Source organism: Solea senegalensis, linkage group LG18 (genome assembly GCF_019176455.1).
Source record: "Solea senegalensis isolate Sse05_10M linkage group LG18, IFAPA_SoseM_1, whole genome shotgun sequence".
Classification (NCBI taxonomy): Eukaryota; Metazoa; Chordata; class Actinopteri; order Pleuronectiformes; family Soleidae; genus Solea; species Solea senegalensis.
In genome coordinates, this window is record NC_058041.1 from 3,410,885 (window position 1) to 3,428,485 (window position 17,601).

The 17,601-nt window shown below is 41.2% G+C and overlaps 1 protein-coding gene across 1 annotated transcript; it reads left to right on the forward strand.

Annotated features, from left to right (window-relative positions):
• Nucleotides 1-676: 676 nt before the first annotated feature.
• kctd17 (potassium channel tetramerization domain containing 17) lies at nucleotides 677-16,949 on the forward strand. Its single transcript, XM_044013831.1, is given in 8 exon segments — nucleotides 677-1,131; nucleotides 9,428-9,536; nucleotides 10,061-10,152; nucleotides 10,933-11,028; nucleotides 12,062-12,187; nucleotides 12,788-12,817; nucleotides 12,820-12,925; nucleotides 14,335-16,949. Coding segments are annotated over 7 exon segments (894 nt in total). The 5' UTR covers nucleotides 677-756; the 3' UTR covers nucleotides 12,886-12,925; nucleotides 14,335-16,949.
• The last annotated feature ends 652 nt before the right edge of the window (nucleotides 16,950-17,601 follow it).

Genomic DNA, 17,601 nt, shown 5'->3' on the forward strand with positions numbered 1-17,601 from the left:
TGTGTGAAGTAAAATGACACGAGTTTCTGTGATTATTAACTATATTTGTTGTAAAACAGTGGTACATTTTGTGTTAATTAATGTTTTGTTATTCACAATAGTTTCACAAAAACTACAAGACCATGTTTGGTCGTTGCCAAGTTTGTCAAATATCGTGAAGCAAAAACAAGAAACGGGAAAGGGTTTTTTCAAAATAAAACATTTGTGTTCCACAGAACGAAGTCATAAAATGTAATAGATAAATAAATGAGGAAAGAAAATAAATATTGACCATTGAAAAATCACATTGATGAATAAATGTAATTTTTTTTACTGATTATTTTATTTATTTATACCATTATTTATTTCAGTAATTCATTATTCATTATTCATTATTATTTCATTATTTTTTTCTTTTATTTATTTGTTATGTCATTTATCGTCCTCCATAGATGGCGGCCTAACATACAAAAGAGAGCTTATTTAGAGGCTATAAAATAGATAATAGATATATAAATAAATTATCCTGAATGTTTAATATTGAGAGGTTACACGGCTGTGAGTACGAAGCACTTTTATTTTGAAGGCTTTTTCCGGATGTGTAATGTCTCATTTTATGTAGCTTGTTGCGACTGATCTGTGCGTGCGTGTGTGTGCGCGCGGGGTGGTGGGCGGAGCTTGTTCGTTTGGTCACGGAGGGAAAAAAGCGGAGCGATCAGCGGACACAGGCGGACTCCCTCAGCCGTTTTCACTTCGTGTATCGCGGCTTCTTCCCAAATGGCAACGACGGCGGAGGACCAGCTGGAACCGGCGGACGACGCTCCGCAGTTGTCGACGCAACCCGACTGCCATCACCACAGTAACAGCAACAGCAACAATAACAACAATAATAACAACAAAGACAGCGAGGCGGGAGAGAGCGCGACCTCCACCACCACCACCACCATCAGCAGCGACACCACGGAGCCCGGGACGGCGTCACAGAGCATCGGCAACGGCTCAGTCATCAACCCGAGCAGCGGGAGCAACGGGAAGTGGGTCCGGCTGAACGTCGGCGGCACCGTGTTCCTCACGACGCGACAGACTCTGCTCAAAGAACAAACTTCGTTCCTGTACCGGCTGTGCCAGCAGCAGGACCTGCACTCAGACACCGTGAGTCCACGTCAATCCCGGGTTAAAACAATAAAAAAAACACACTTCGTTTTAGTGGCAACATCAATTTATGGCTTTTCTTTAACTGTGTTACACTTTCACATTAGCGTGCAACATTTTATTTTGATAGTTTTAGCCAGTCAGTTTTTAATAAGGGCACATTAGCCCTTAAATATGGCTGTTATTGACCTGGCCTGAAAGACATTTTGAACTGACCAGTCTGTGTGTGTGTGTGTGTGTGTGTGTGTGTGGTAGCTACACCACAATAACATCTCTACAACATTCCTTCACTGGATCACATTGTACCCCCCCACATTATGTGATATTATGTATTTTTCTTTGATCCCATTACATCATAATTAATCATTTTCAATAGCAAATAAGTGCATGATACAACATTTTGATTGACTATCATTTGTGTAGCACCTAATGTTCACATATAATAAGATATTTCCTAGCCCTACATGTGTGATAACTTAATTACAACTTAATTTTGGGGCATGTTTGAAATGATAATTCTGATGAAAAGAGTGGAAAAAAATAAGCAATTGTTTTAGCAACCCAAAAGACATCTCTTGTGGGTCACAATCCAATCTTGGATCCAGTCTCCTGGGAATGCCAGGGTTAAAGGATTTGGCTGCATGTGGTAAAGTTCCATTTGAGAATTGGTGACAGAAAATCAGAAATATCCATCAGAATCTGAGCAGTGATAGTATGTAGTGTAAACTTTAATCTGCTATGGCATTACGTTCATTTGGCAGAAATGAAAGCTAAAATTCAAATCAACTCTACATGGTATGGTACGAGAACTTAGAAAAGGGTGAACAACACCATCCAGGCCGTGCTACTGAAGTCATCTCACCTCCTCTCGTACATCTCTTCCATAAATGATTCAAACAATATGCATACAATGAGCAATAGGTTTATATAAGCTGGGTTAAAAATGCAAGCTACACAAAACGCAAACACAAAGCACAATTGTTCTTTTTCAGGTTTAGTTTTCCGTCTCTTAATATATTGAAAAATAAAATAACGTGTGTTTGTAGAAAATGCTATAACACAAGCTGTCGTACCCGGTTCATTGGTATCGTTGGCGTGTCAACAAATGCACGTTACCGTGACAGAAATGAACACAATATTTTTCATACAGACATACATTTTCTCCATCGAGCAAAAATAAATAAATGCAATATTGTGCTGAAAATATCATGGGTCCCTATATTTTTTTTACGAAAGTTGTAGCAAACAATACCGCTTACTGACCACAGGGGGAGCAAATCCTACATTGTGTCACTGACTGATGTGAACTGAAGGCTACATAGGGTAAGTGGGAGGGATATCCAGCTGCAACTTGTGCAACTTAAACAATAAACATTGCTTAATTTTACACATTTTTAGTCAAGCTTTCGGTTCAACAGTTGTATTGGTCACCGTGTAACAGATTGGAAATGTGTTGGAGCATCAATACATGCGAGCGCAAGCACAGGAACTGGAAGATAATTCTTTCAAACGTGTATGAGCTGCAGTTCACAGTCCTTTGCGATTTGCAGAAAGGGTTGTTTCAAATTCTGATTTGAAAACAATACATAAACCTGCTATTGTACAGTGCACTCTCTCACTAAGCGGGCATTAATAAAAAGTGGATAAAAACAGTCAAATTCCTTGTATTACTTGGCCAAGAAAGACAATTGTGATTCTGAAATGAACACCTGCTGCAGCCCCAGAAGAGGCATGGAATTGTCCAATGACTGACTGAACTGTACTGTACATATGTGTAATGTCTCCTCTTACTCCGCGTGTGTGTGTGTGTGTGTGTGTGTGTGCCTGAGCATCATTTTGTGGTGCGTGAATTCAACCCGAGTCAGATGCATGAACACGTGCCTCGTCTTTTGCAGGGAACAGCGCACACTCAGGAGCTGCCGTACAGCTAGCATCATATGTATATATAGTATATATATATATATATATATATATGTATACATATATGTATGTAGAGAGGGAGAGAAAGCGAGGCATGTATTATATGTACAGTGTCTTCCAGTCACATGTAGACCTTACACACTATAAAGAGCTGGCGAGAGCGAGACTCATGAATGATGCAGGTTTCTATTATGCTGCGTGTGTGTGGCAGAGAGAGTGGAGGGGGGGTCGGTTTCTTATTGCAGCCCGGACTCTGCTGTAAGTCGACATGTAGTCACCGAAAAAACCTCTCATCTGTGTCTGCTCTTTGTTTGAAAATGAGATACACGTCTGCTCGTGCGCAGTTTATTTACAGATCAGTGTAATTATGTGAACAGTGATGTAGAGTGCTGTATCTTAAAGCCCCCGGAGAGATCACTATTTGGTTGTTTTATTTGAGAAATGCAACGATTTTTTTTTTTTATATCAAAAATATCATAGTCATATCATTTAAGGCCAAACACTTTTTGGTTTCATGCTTTAAAATGTGACTTAATATTAATTTAGGACTTTTTCTCAGAGTTAGTTTGTCACTTGAGAACATGGTGGTCCAAAATGGCGGCCTCTGAGCTGACTTACATCTTGATCTAAATATAGAAATCTCATTCTGGGATAATTAAAAACACCATTTTATACACGCAGCTTGTACGCCTATAAATTTTACACACTGGACCTTTAAACTGTCCCCCAGTGTCTCATAGATGCTGTAGATAAAACAACACGGCCTCCGCTGAAGTGAAATAACCTCCAAAATTTGACTTGGGAGTTTTTGTGTTTTTTTTAATTGCTATGCTGTAGTGATGACTGTTCCCCTGCCGCACTGCGAGGCTCCTGTGGAAAGAAAACTCCCGTGTGACCTTCAGCTGCGACCTGGCAGCAGCTCCCCCTGAAGACACACAGTCACAAACCAAATCACTGCCTCACGCACATGTTAAAAAACACACACACACACACAACTACATCTCTGTCCTGTCCTCACATGCTTTTGTCTTCTGCATGTTTTATTTCTTTACGTTACCACAAAGTCCCAAATCTCCAGAGACTTTCAGAAGTCAGAATTTAAATGAAAACACACCTTAACACAGCTTTAAAAAAAGATGGAGGTTTGCCAATTGATCCTCGGGACGTGTATCGTATGTTGTCTGGCGTTTATGTCATTTAGTGAATCGTTAATGCGTCTTTACCATGAAAGCAAGGTCATTTACAGAGACTGTTTTCAAAGTCGAGAGAGAGAAGATTGAGGCTTGTGTTTGTAGGAAAATCCAGTACTGTTCCTCCTTTGCCTTTGTGAACGTAGGGAGTTTTTGTGCCTTTTATGTTTTGTATCTTTGGTGAGCACCATGACCATGTTTCGTTACTGTGGTTTGCCTTTTTACACCACTCCTTTCAGACTCTCTGATGATCACATTGATGCCTGAATGGGGTGAAACTGGAGAAATGTGCAGAGTCAGAGTCTAGACTGTCAAAATTCACCCACAGGTAGAATTCAGCGGGGTGTCATGTTATGCTTTTGTTTGTCTACTGCTGAGTCTTTTGACCTGAGAGTGAAAGAGAGTGGCTTTTCACTGCAGAGGTCGTAGTGTTTTTTTTTTGTACTAGTAGAAATTATATTTCTGATCACACAGGAGAAAAGATCCGTCGTTTGTAAACGGAGCACACTGACGTTTTATCTGTCCTCTATAGTGGCACCAGTCAATACAGGTGGCTGAAGCTGAACTATATGATTTCATGAGCTATCTGTGGACATCGCAGCATTGCAGATTCTACAGTACCTGCACGGCAACAATGGCCCCCAGAATGACTAATCTGTATGACATTATGCTCCCAAACTCTACAGATCAGTTTCACAGCGTCTTCACTTGAAGCAAAGATCACCTCTGCTAAAATGATGGGAAGCAAAAAAAGAATAGACACATTCAAGAAAGAACACATGGAGCTAAATCTAACATCCTGCACAAATCCTGTCCTAACTTTTGACCGGTCAAAGTATACAGTTTGTTTACATGCATGTTAAAAGTCCAATTCTAGTCGGACTAAGACAACAATTCAGTTTTATTAATGTCATGTAAACACATTAGTCCGACTAAAATCGAGCTAATACTAGCCCGACTAACGTAGCTGGATAATGCGATAAAGCATAGTCCAATTACTCCTGCATGTATACGCTTAGTCAGACTGGAGTCAGACTTGGCGTTCTGCACATGCACCAAAATGTCCCTAGTAAAAACCATAATGCCAGGACATCAAGGAAGGCTTTGATGGCTGAAACATGTTGGCACGCGTTTCCTCTTGATATGATTATTATAACTATGAATATCCGCGAAATATTAAAGGCTTTTATTTTCTTGAATCCAAGATCATTTCGGTTGCCTCCTTAATGACGTTGGTGCGTCTCTGCTCAGGGGTTCTGGGCTGTTTTTTGAAATTAACCCCCCAGTAACACACATATTTACACTGTGTTTGACTGTTATAATGAGATTAGCGGCACCTCTGCTGCCCCCGCTGTTCATTCTGCCCAAGCGATCCTTGTGCCATCCCGAGCCAATTACATAACGTAGCTGAAATTCAGCTTCGATACCCAGATAACATTTGGTCAGCAGCTGTTTGTATATAACCATGTGACTGTGACTTATTGTTTCATATTAAAACCAGAGGGATTTTACTTTTAAATCTTAAAAGTCAGCCTGAATTCCACCGACATGCCTGAACTCACTGTCGGTATCTGTGTTTTAATATGAGGTATTGGCAGGCACCACGATTTTTATATTTGATTAAATAGCACAGTGTTGTGTGGACTTGCCTTTTTGTTTCCATTAGGAAACTTTCAGACGCCTCTATGAGGCAATGAACAACAAGACAATGAACTGAGAACTTCAGAGGTTTTTCTGTTCATTTCTGTTAACACAAAGCTTTTTAAATCACAGAGGTAGAGTTTAAGGCACATGATATCAAATGTGTTTCTCAGTGCAGGGCGGCTCGACGCCTCCCACATCAAAAAATGTCACCAACGCTGTCATTGGTTCAGCCAGACCATCTGTGCTGTCCAGAATGATCTCCAATTAGAAAATCACACTTGCGTTCAGAGTTTTCTCTCAGCTCAGAATAACATGAACAATAATTTCAGCATCTACATAACAATGGGTGCATCTGTGTCAGGAAGTCGCCGCATTACCCCATATATGTTATTCTTTTATAAACTACTAGTTTGTTCACGTGCATTCATCACACACAAGGCAACAGTGTGTCAGACTTTAAGTGTGTAGTTTTACAACAGCTGCCTTTCACAAAAAAGGCAAAAACTTTCTTACCCTTTATAGAACTACAACTCCATAAGTATTTGTTCTAGTATTTTAAGACAGGAACGAAAAGCCATTTTATAAGTAGCAAGAACTTTTCACTAAGAATAAAGCTGTGTTTCCATCATGGTAAGGTTTGGAACGGTCATAACCTCACGTTTCGACTGAGAACGGTACCTTTACTTAGGTAGGTGGGTTGTGTGCTGTGCCCTAATTATCTTAGAGAATATAGAGAATAGACTGCGGCCGTTGAAGAAACACCGGTCGCAAGGGAGTGATGCTTTTCCATTGCCCAATCAGCTGACTGTCGTGGGTCTAGCTCCACCCATACCCGTACCGTACCATTACTCCTCTACCCCAAGGGAAAGGTACTGAAAAATGGAATGGTAGGGGCCGCTCATTTTAATAATATTCCTAATTGAAACACAAAAAAGCTAGACCGTTCCACTCGGTGGAAACACGCGATAAGACCGCCCTGGACTGACAGATGAATGTTGATCCAAACAGAGGTGAATTCTACTGCTCAAGAAACCCCCTGCTTGTTCAGCGGTTTGATGGGTAAACACTTCTTACCCCCACACCCCCCAATGTATACACACAAACGCTCCCTCGCTTTCAGATAAAGTCACCGCATACAAACAAAGTTTACTCATCCCTCCAAATGGAGACAAATGCTGGCAGAATAATAACAATAAAATCCACCCCAAAGTTTCACACTGCAGCTTTAAAGTTAATGTTCTGAAGCTGCAAATAGGTCTGTCACTGTGAATAACTGCTAACTGTGTGTGTGTGTGTGTGTTGGTGAGAGAGACAACATGGCCGTGACACATTTAGGAAGCTCTTCCTTAGCATCGTCATGCCCGCACTGTCAAGTCAAGTCACGTCGATGAGGCACAGCTCTCTTCCACCGGCAGCTCTATCTGTGTGTGTGTGTGTGTGTGTGTGTGTGTGTGTGTGTGTGTCTACAGTCACAGCCCTTCTATGGACTAATCACTGTGATTTTTCAATGCTGACACACACACACGCACACACAGCGCTTTCTATACAAGCTGCCTCTTGATTTTCACATCCTGTCCCTCCGTTCTATCCCTCTAGCCTCTGTGTATTTCCTTGTCACGCACACACACACACACACAGCAGTATTCCATGCATCCTCATTCTCTGTCTGTGTCCCACTGTCTCTTCATGCGTCTTTATGTGTAGTGTGTGTGTGCAAGTTTCCCTGACCTTCATTTCTAACAGGTCAGGAGTGTGTGTTTTTTTTTGGCGATAAGTCATCATATTTGTCCTCCGCCAGTCTCTGTGTCCTCTCCTCGCAGTGCTTTATAGTCAGAACCAGTCCACTCATGTTTGTTAGTGTCTTCATTACTGTAGTCAATTCACGTCTCACACTGTGGACGCCTCTTCAGAATGCAAAGAGAGTCAGAAATGACCGCCAGGGACAACGATGGGCTGACATTACACCATCTGTCATTAAAAAACAAATGTGTATTCCATAAAGCATTTATATGGACTTGTTTTCTCAGGTTTCTCCTGAAGCCTACCAGGAAGTGACAGCATATTGAATAGCCATTAGTGAGCAACTCTGCTGGTTGCAAGAAAGAAGTCATTTAGAATGGACTTTTCATTGACAGTAGTTGGTTTCTTTTTGAAAAATACAGTTTCAATTCCCCTAAAACGCCAAAACCTAATATTCACCTCAACCTGTTTCCGTGTGGACGGCCCCTGACCGATACCGAATCCCATCTCTAGTCTATGAACACGAGTCAGCTGACCGTCAACATGGCGTTGGCCAAATTGCGAATGCTCCGCCTGTATACGTTTCTTTTACAACCCACTGAGCTGTGTGTTATTGACATATAATAGGTTAACGCGACCCATGTTCCCCTTTCATACAGTGATGCACACATCCCTGTGCTTGAAACTCTGCATGTGAAGACTGTGTATGTGTTTATATGGATTTCTTCTTCAGCAGCAGCTGTTCTTTTGTGAACTGGGGTCTAGAAAAGTTTGCCTACAGCGGTCATCACGAGGAAGAGCAGAGTCTGTTTATTTGTGCGTGTGCGTACAGTATGTTGGAGGATAATAGTCGTGACATAACAGCTGAAGTAGCCTGGAGGTGGGGACAGAAGCTGTGGACGTACAGTACTGTGTAAAAGTCTTAGGCTACCGTTAGATTTGTTGTTTCTGCAACGCTATAATGATGCTATAATAACACATTTTTCAGATTAAAAATCAGCCTCTACGGGTTAAAATGTCAAGTATTTAGTCAGTGAGATCTACTGTTACACATATAAAAAAAAAGGGTATTTTACTCTATGCTTGAGCATCACACACACAGACTCATTGATAGTTTGCTTATAAGTTTTATAGAACTTTTTGTCACATCATTCCACTCCAAATGTCAGCGATCACAGAGTTTGACAGACATAGGAACAACAAAGCTTTTTGTGCCCTTTTGCACAGTACTCAAAAACTGTCACAGCAGGAAGAACTCAAGGGACGAGTAAAATGGCAGCATTGCATTTAAAACCAACAACAATGTTTAAAAGAAAAGCAGGAAACGGTTAACTGACAAAATCTTAACAGTGAACTACCAGTTATCACATCATATTGTTTAATTTAGTCATTTTCACGTTCTACATGTATTTTTATTTGTCAAAAGAAATGTAAAACATGACGTCATCTGTTCTCTCTGGGACTTTTATTTTGAAGGGGAAGTCATAAGCAAGTGTATCTGGCTGGCGTGCGTCCAGTGTGGGCAGCCAAAGCTGCATACTTAAGATGAAAATAGCCAACCAGGATGTTTTTTTTCCCTCTCTCTCAAGCCAGTGAACTTTTATGTATAAAAATAGAAAAAAACAATCACAACAAGGCTCGACATTGCTTGGGGAACTTGACAAACACACTGTTATTTCTCTTTTATTGCCATAAAAACACAAAGAGGCTTACGTCAGAAATCTGAATACATGCAGTGACTGTTATGGTGATGCTATAATGGACAATGTGTGTGTGTGTGTGTGATTCCTCCTCTGTAACAGGATGAAACGGGCGCCTATGTGATTGACAGAGACCCCACCTACTTCGGCCCCATCCTCAACTACTTGCGGCATGGAAAACTGGTCTACAACAAGGAGCTGGCGGAAGAAGGTCTCGTACACATTAACTCTTAACTTTTCACTTATAAAGAGAGTATATACGGAGGCTATAAGCATATATGTGCAATATAGAGTGTATATATATTATATATTATATATTATATATATATTCTTCTTTCAGCACCACCTGTAGGCAATCTGATGAAACTTTTATATTGTTTTCAACTATATAAACACACTCGAGCAAAAAAGCACTTAAACCTTTTTGGAATCTGATTGAATTTGTGAAATTTGGAAATACGTCAACAGTCCAAAAGTTTGCTTGGCTTGAACAAAAACAAAAGAAAAACGGTCTATTCTGTGACCTCTGCACAATTATCGCGACTCATCAACATATTTTTAAAAGCCGAAGGTGTGACCTATAAACACACACCACCAGGATGCCCATGTAAGGAGTTGTGTATTATTCCCACGGCAGTTTACCCAGGGTGCGCCTGCGGCACAGATCCGTGCCATGAGCACTAAGGGTTAAAAACATCATACGAAAGAATATGTCCTCCACTTGTTTGTTGTTAGGCGTGCTGGAGGAGGCGGAGTTTTACAACATTACGCCGCTCATCAAACTGATCAAGGAGAGGATCGTGGAGAGAGACTCCAAGGCCACGCAGGTATGGATACAACAGAGTGTTTTAAATCATGACATTTTGGACACGAAATAGGAATCATATGTAAGGATTAATGTGGTATTACGTAAATGTGTCCGTTTACGAGCACACAGCATGATAATGGCGCGTGTGAGTGCAATCCCCTTGGTTCATTTTCTTCCTTTTTGTCAGTGATTTCACACTTGTGTGCTTCTCTGTGGAGACCTGGCTCCCTCCGCCCTCTCAAACGCACTCACCCACGCGCCACTATTGTTCTTTGAAAATAGAAGTGTTGGTTCTTCACTCGGCCCACGATCTCATATATTATTATTGTTGTTATTTTCTCCTTTCTGTTTGCTGCATGTCGTCATGTTAAATATACTGTTGTTTGCAGCTTCTTCTTCGTTTTTCTTTTTTTTAAAGGTTCACTGGTCGCTGAGTGCTTGACATGTTTGGGCTTTCTGGGTGTGATGACCTGGATTTCATTAACCCCTGAGCTCACTACACTGAGGCCACATTTATTTATTTATGTAACGTTTCTCAACAATGTTTTAGTGACCTTATCCTTATTCGCGATTTGCAGTTTGTAGAAAAACGGTGTAAATACGGTCTAAAACAACACTTTTTTAAACTATAGTGTGTTCAAAGAGTATTCACAGCTGTAAGCTGGAGCACAACGATTTAATTCATATATAAATCCACATAGATGTCATATAGTATTTCTAATGACTGTTAAAAAGCAATTATTATTATTTCACCACCACCTCTTCCTCTCCACCCCCCCCCTCTCTCTCTCATCAGCAGGTGCCGCCCAAACATGTCTACCGGGTGTTGCAGTGCCAGGAGGAGGAGCTGACCCAGATGGTCTCCACGATGTCAGACGGCTGGAAGTTTGAGCAGGTCAGCGTGCGCGCCTGCAGAAAGCCCCGCACCGGACTGCTCTGGACTGTGGGTTGGACTCGCTGCTGCTGACCCTTCATTCTTGACCCCCTTTGGCCCGATCCCTTTGGTCCTGATCTGAGCCTTTGCTGTTTGCACTTCCACATAACATTCGGACTTTCACACTAAACTAGAGTTTTCCGTTTCATGTTTTTGATCTAGCGAGTACCTGTAAGCTTCAAGGACCCAATTGAAACGCCATTTTGTGTCACTTAAATCTAAATTAAGGGCCTTAGTCATGCGTGGATTCTGCGAGGGGACGTCTGCAGACAGATAGTCGTGTGTTATTTGTTTTTGTACATATTCGCGGTAAATAAAAACTTTCTAGTTCTACATAATTTCTCTGTTGTTGCAGAAGTTATGTATAAATAACTGGGCCTGAAATGAGCTCACCCCCCCGTTTCAAAGACCACAGCAGCCGCCACTGCTGTACAGTGTTGTTAACATAATGATAATGCCATGTTTTCACTGAGAGCCAGTGTAATGCCATGTTGTCAGGCTGGATCTCACACACACACACACACAGTGCTCTCTGTCAGGACCGAGCACAGCCACACTTCAAAACGTCTGTACTCTTATTTTACTAGTGGAGAGAGAGAGACGTTATAATTCAGTAGTGACAGTCGTTTTAACCACACTGTAGCCCAGATGTCACACATAAACACCGCCCTCCTCCTCCTCCTCCTCCTCCCTCCCCTCCTCTCACCCACCGCTCTGGCACCGGGCTCCTCTCTGCATGCCGCACAGCTGTGATCTGCACACAATTTTCACGTAGAAGCTTCACTGTTTCCCACAAGCACAGTTAATGCCTCTGGAGTTTGGTGACTGCAGGGTGCTTTCTCTCCCTCCACGCATGAACCCCTCCTCAAATCCCTTCCTTGCTGTAGTACGGGGGACGTCCGCTCTCGCTCTGTCTCTCTTGCTGTAATCTCTTTATATCTTCCCGACACTGACTGTGTCTTTCTCTGCATCTCTCTCTCTCTCTTCTCTGTAGATGGTCAACATCGGCTCGTCCTACAGCTACGGGACGGAGGACCAGGCTGAGTTTCTGTGCGTCGTCTCCAAGGAGCTCCACACGCCCGGGTCTGGGCTAGTTCAAGAGCAGAGTCACAAAACAAAGGTACAACTCTCTCTTTTCTCACAAACACAAACACGCGCGCACACGTTCAAAGACTTGCCCCAGGAAACAAGCTGTGAGGCTTTGTGTGTTCTCGTGTGGTCTTTTCCTCTCTCTCTCTTTCTTTCTTTCTTTCTTTCTTTGTGTGTGTGTGTGTGTGTGTGTGTGTGTGTGTGAAGAGGGGGGGGTCCCTCACCTCCTCTTACTGAAGTGGATGCGAGTGATGCTTTGATCGTGCGCTCTCTCCTCTGAAAGCTCCAAATGTCACTCACCTCCAAATGTCATTCGCAGACGCACTCACTCACTCACTCACTCCATCGTTCACAGAGCTCCCTCTCTTCCCTTCTACCATCGATCTGTCTCTTCCCCTCTCTTCCTCTAACACTATGATGTCCATGTCCTCTCTTTTTCTTTTTTTCCACATGGATATATAGATGTATATAATATATATCGCACTATTTAGCTCTCAGTTCCACATGATCCACTCACTGACACTCATCAGCTTGTTCATTTTTTTGTCATTTTTGTGTCTTTGTTTGTTTTTTTTCTTTTCTTTTGTGTTTCCCCTAACCCACCCCCCTCCACCCTTCTTGCTGAATGAAGCCGGCGGAGATGCAGGAGGAGGAAGCAGCAAGGAGGAGGAGGAGGAGGAGGAGGAGGGAGGGAGAGATACCGCACCAAATGAGTGGCTTAGAGAATGAGGGAGTCATGTTTCTTTGTTCCACAGAGAGGTGGGAATGGGTGAGGAACTGTGCGACAGATGTGCAAGTACAGTAGATCGACCTTAGATTTTAGTGTGTGTGTGTTTTTTGTTTTTTTTGTACGTGTGTGTGTGACGTCGACAGAAATCCGCACTCTGTTTCATGGCACTGAATCTGAGTTTTGAGCTCCGAATCTGGACAAAATAAAAATTGCCTCAAATCTTTAACATCAACATTAAAAACAATAACTTACTGATTTTAGAGCTGATTATCTCTTCCAGTGAGTTTTTAGTAGGGCTACAAGGTAATATATCAATATTTTATCTATACTGTGATTCATGACAGTATAGATGGATTGGATATGGATTTTGGATATCGTCATATAGGTCATTTTTCCTGGTTTTAAAGGCCATTTCATTGATAATCACCATCATTTGTTATATGGAATTTAGTGAAATACACCACATATTAAATCAAAATGAAATATGACACATAATTATTTGTGTTATTGCAGAATCAGACCATATTTGTAGTGAATTTCAGTGTGTCAGGAATTGTGATATGACTTGCGATATCAGAGGGAATGGCAATGTTTACATCACTATTGAAATGCAAGGAGTTGTTGTATTCTTGCATTTGTGAGCGGGAAATTTTGCGAACCGAAAATGTACGCGCGACAGACGTTAGGTGGCGCAAAAAAACTTCTATTTGTACTCGTTTTCATTGGAAAATCCTGTTTAAAACGATTACTGTGTGATATTTGTGCAGCTCTGTGAGAAACAAAGACTGTCGTATAGACGAAAACAATGACTTCTTCAGCCCTAGACTAAAGTAGAATAAAGAGCAGTATCAGCAGTGCACTGAGCTGTTTTTACAGTTTAATAAATCACTTTTTTCCTACGGCCTACAACGTGATTTTCTCCTAATTGACCAGTAAATAAAAACGTCACGTTTCTACTCACCTGCTCCAGCTTCTATACCGCACGCACACACACACACACACACACAGAGGGAGATATTGATTGAGTGCTGTCGCTCTGAGGGCTCTCATTACCGGTTGCTGTGACATGAAATATCCCTGACCTTTTTTGGTGCAGCAGTAGCATTAGATGTCCTTCTCAGTCTGTGTTTACGCGCTCTATTCTCAGTCAAGTACGCACCCTCACCACCACATAACGTACATGGAAGAAATAAGTCAATGTTAAAGGGTACACAAAGACGAGTAACCTTATGCGTGGTCACAACAAGGATTTCTGTTGACGTCACCCAGCCGTGCACGTTAGTAAAGCTCTCATCCGTCACCATCATCATCATCACCATTATCACCATCTTCACAGCCAAACGTAGATCATCATCAAAAACAGTTTTTCTATTTGTTTAAAATTCAGATGGCAATGATTCCGCACTGACTAACGTCTTTTTTCTTTTCTTTCTTCCTTCATTTCACAGCTTTTCCAGCTCCATGGCTCAAGGATGTAAAGGAGGTTTAAGTCCACGTTATATGCGTCCATATACGGTTATATATCATTTTGTTTATGTGTAGCGTCAAGGGACCGCAGAAAAAAAAACATACCACAAGCTTAGTAACTGATAACCAAAGATCCAGAGGATAAAAGCTGGTGCTTAACTACACAGTGAAAGACAATATAAGATCTGCCTGAAGGAAAATCGACACGGTATTGATTACATAGAGAGACGCTGCAGCTGCTTTCTGCTGCTGCTGCTGCTTTCTGCTGCTGCTGCTGCTTTCTGCTGCTGCTGCGTCACTGTGACGAGGCAGAAACTGAAGACGGTGCCCGAAGAATCTGTGCTTTTTTCCATTATGGATCATTATATTTCCTAATGTAAACACAGCCCGGCACAGCGGCATCAAAATTAATCCAATATCCCAGACTCGACGCTCGTTAAATAAGCCAGTGATGGATGCACTTGTTCCGCAGACTTTGTACTTAAGGACGTTATTTTTATTCCTGTAGCTTCTCGTTATGTTTTTTTTGTAGAGACCAAAGTCTTAATTCTGCCTTTTTGTTTTATTGGATATGAGGTTGGTCATTTAGTCTGAACATGCTTTAATCTCACGTGGTTTCGACTGGCTTTAAAGGTGATATATGTGAACTATGTACAGCAGGTTTTACGACGACCCTCGTTTTTTTCCAAGGCTTTTTTAGGTTTATTGTTCAGTATTTCCAACATTTAGCAACTTAGCTGCTCAAAACCAAAACATAAACACAGTTCACCGCCTGCAAATGAAAATGTATTTATTTTGCCATCAGTGAAGCCAGTATTTCAGTTAAACACGTTTCCCTGCTCTCTCGTGACACACCGTGGTCATTTCTATGTCTTAATAATCATACATTTCTCACATATATCACCTTTAAAATTGACCGAGACTGTGAGGAGTCCACACAATTCGTCATTTAACGACCTCTGCTGGCAAACTACAGGAACTACACATGAATGGCTCCCCTGCCAACCTCTGTGGAACTGCCCCAACTCCATAGTGTGTAATTGCATGCAATGAAATTAGCTCAAAGAATTAATTCTTAGTGTCCAATAGGTAAATACTGCTCGGGATGTAGAAATCATTTCATATAATATGAATTGTTTATAGAGCAAAGAAAATTGCACTCTGTGATGTTCCTGGACTACACGGGACAGAGACAAATATGTGGGACACGTGTGTCCAACAGCGATGTCGCTCCAACGATATTACATGTAAAAAAATAACAACAAACAGGATACACACAAATGATGCAATAAGCAGTTTTAGTCACAGTTAGACAATCGATCAGCAAACATCCTTTTCATGACGGAATCTAAAAAAAACCAACCTATGTCGCAGAATACAATATGGCGTGTGTGTGTCTGTGTGCGTTTACGATAAAGTGTCGTGTCTATTTGTCGTGTTAAAGGTCCAGTGTGTAACATTATAGTATGTTTATGTAACTGTGTAATGTCTTTACACGTGGGATCGCGGGATTTGTAGTAGTCGTCCAATAGTGACAAATACACACAGTAAAATACCAAAAAAAGCAAAAGATAACATGTTAGGGCCAAAAATTAAGTTTAAAAGAATAGTATATTGTTCCTTTTAAAGATAAACAGCATTCACAGCATTATTAATTACTAATTATGATTTTACGGTAAGTTATGTGAGGTTAATCCCATCTATTTAGCCTCCTCTTCTGCTGTAGTCAGATGGAGCTAACAGCTAAGCTAACAGGTGACTCAGCAGATTATTTTAGACCAGGTAACACTTTACTTTTCGGATGCTTTCGTCCGTTCAGGAAGATGGTTACGATTTCCTGCTTCCTCCCATATTTCACGGCAAAACGTGAGGTGAAGAAGTTTTTCTGAGCACAAACTAAACTTCACGTCTTGTTTTTCCCGATGTGTTTAAAAGTGGATCCAACGTCAAGCTTTGCTCACGGCACCCTCTGCTGGAACACAGGGTAATTACACCAAAAACAGTCCGAGGTGCTTCTAGCCCTCAAACCCACTGGTTAACTAGTACAGTAAATACACCTAATATTTCCTCACTCTTATTACAAGTTTGATTCCTGTGTGGAACGTCCGCTCTCTCTCTCTCTGACCAATCAGTGGCCGGCAGTCTGTCGATGACGTCACATTTTAGTATTGACTCTAAAACAACAAAAAAAGTACCAAACACTATCCTGTACAGAGCCGAGCCGAGCCGTGCTACACACTGGACCTTTAAACTAGAAACACATAATATGCACCTTTTAAGATCCTCGCAATATCTTCTTAGCAGGATTACGAAACTACGGTAAATGTTAAAAAAACAAAATAGTGGAAGCTACACATAGTCATTGTGCTTATGATAATCATTACATGATGTTATTTGGGGGGAAAAGACTGAAAGAGACGTTTGTGATTGTGTTTATGTTCATCGTTTCCGTTTCTCTGATCATTCGGTGCCTTGCGTTCAAGCAAAAAATCGACGCGTCCGAAGATCCGCGCGTCGCAATGATCACAGGTGTCGAGTTAGTTTTGAGTTGTCGCCGTCAGGTCAACGTTTAAAACGTGTAACGTTTGTTCTTCCAGCACAGGAGCGCGCTGAGAGTGGAGTTTGCTGTTTATAGCAGCTTTTGTAGAAGGTTCTTGCCGTTTTGTATAAATTGTCACACCTTTGTGGGTTTGTTTTTGTACATTTTTTTGTTTTCTTCTAATTTATTCTTGAGGGGGTTTAATGTTACGGGAGGGTCGACGTCATCACGGGAACGTTTTTCCTCAGAGTTTCACTGAATATGCTCGTTATTGTCTTTGTTCACGTGTAAAATGCTGTTAAACAGACGTGGAGTTTTTCTATTAAATGGAACATGTTGGTAGGTCAGTTTTTATAAACCTCAAGTCTGCCTGTCCAGACGCATTTGGTTTGCTGGATTCAATCTTATCGACACTTGTACAATATCGTGTTTTCCACATGATATATAAACGTGTAAAAGTTTATATAGAGGTTTATTAATTTTTTTTTTTTTTTCCAATGCTGGATTTTCCTGTTTTCTGCTGTTTTCTCGTTAACAAAAACAATGTGACACATGAAATGTAAAGGCCTCGGATAAAAAAACAACAACTGTATTTCATTAGAGCCTGAACAGCACATATTTTTATTTTGTTTGTTTATTTGTTGTTTTTTTATATTGTTTATGAATGTCACAATAAAACTTCTTTTCCCTTTTGGTTTAAAATACAGAT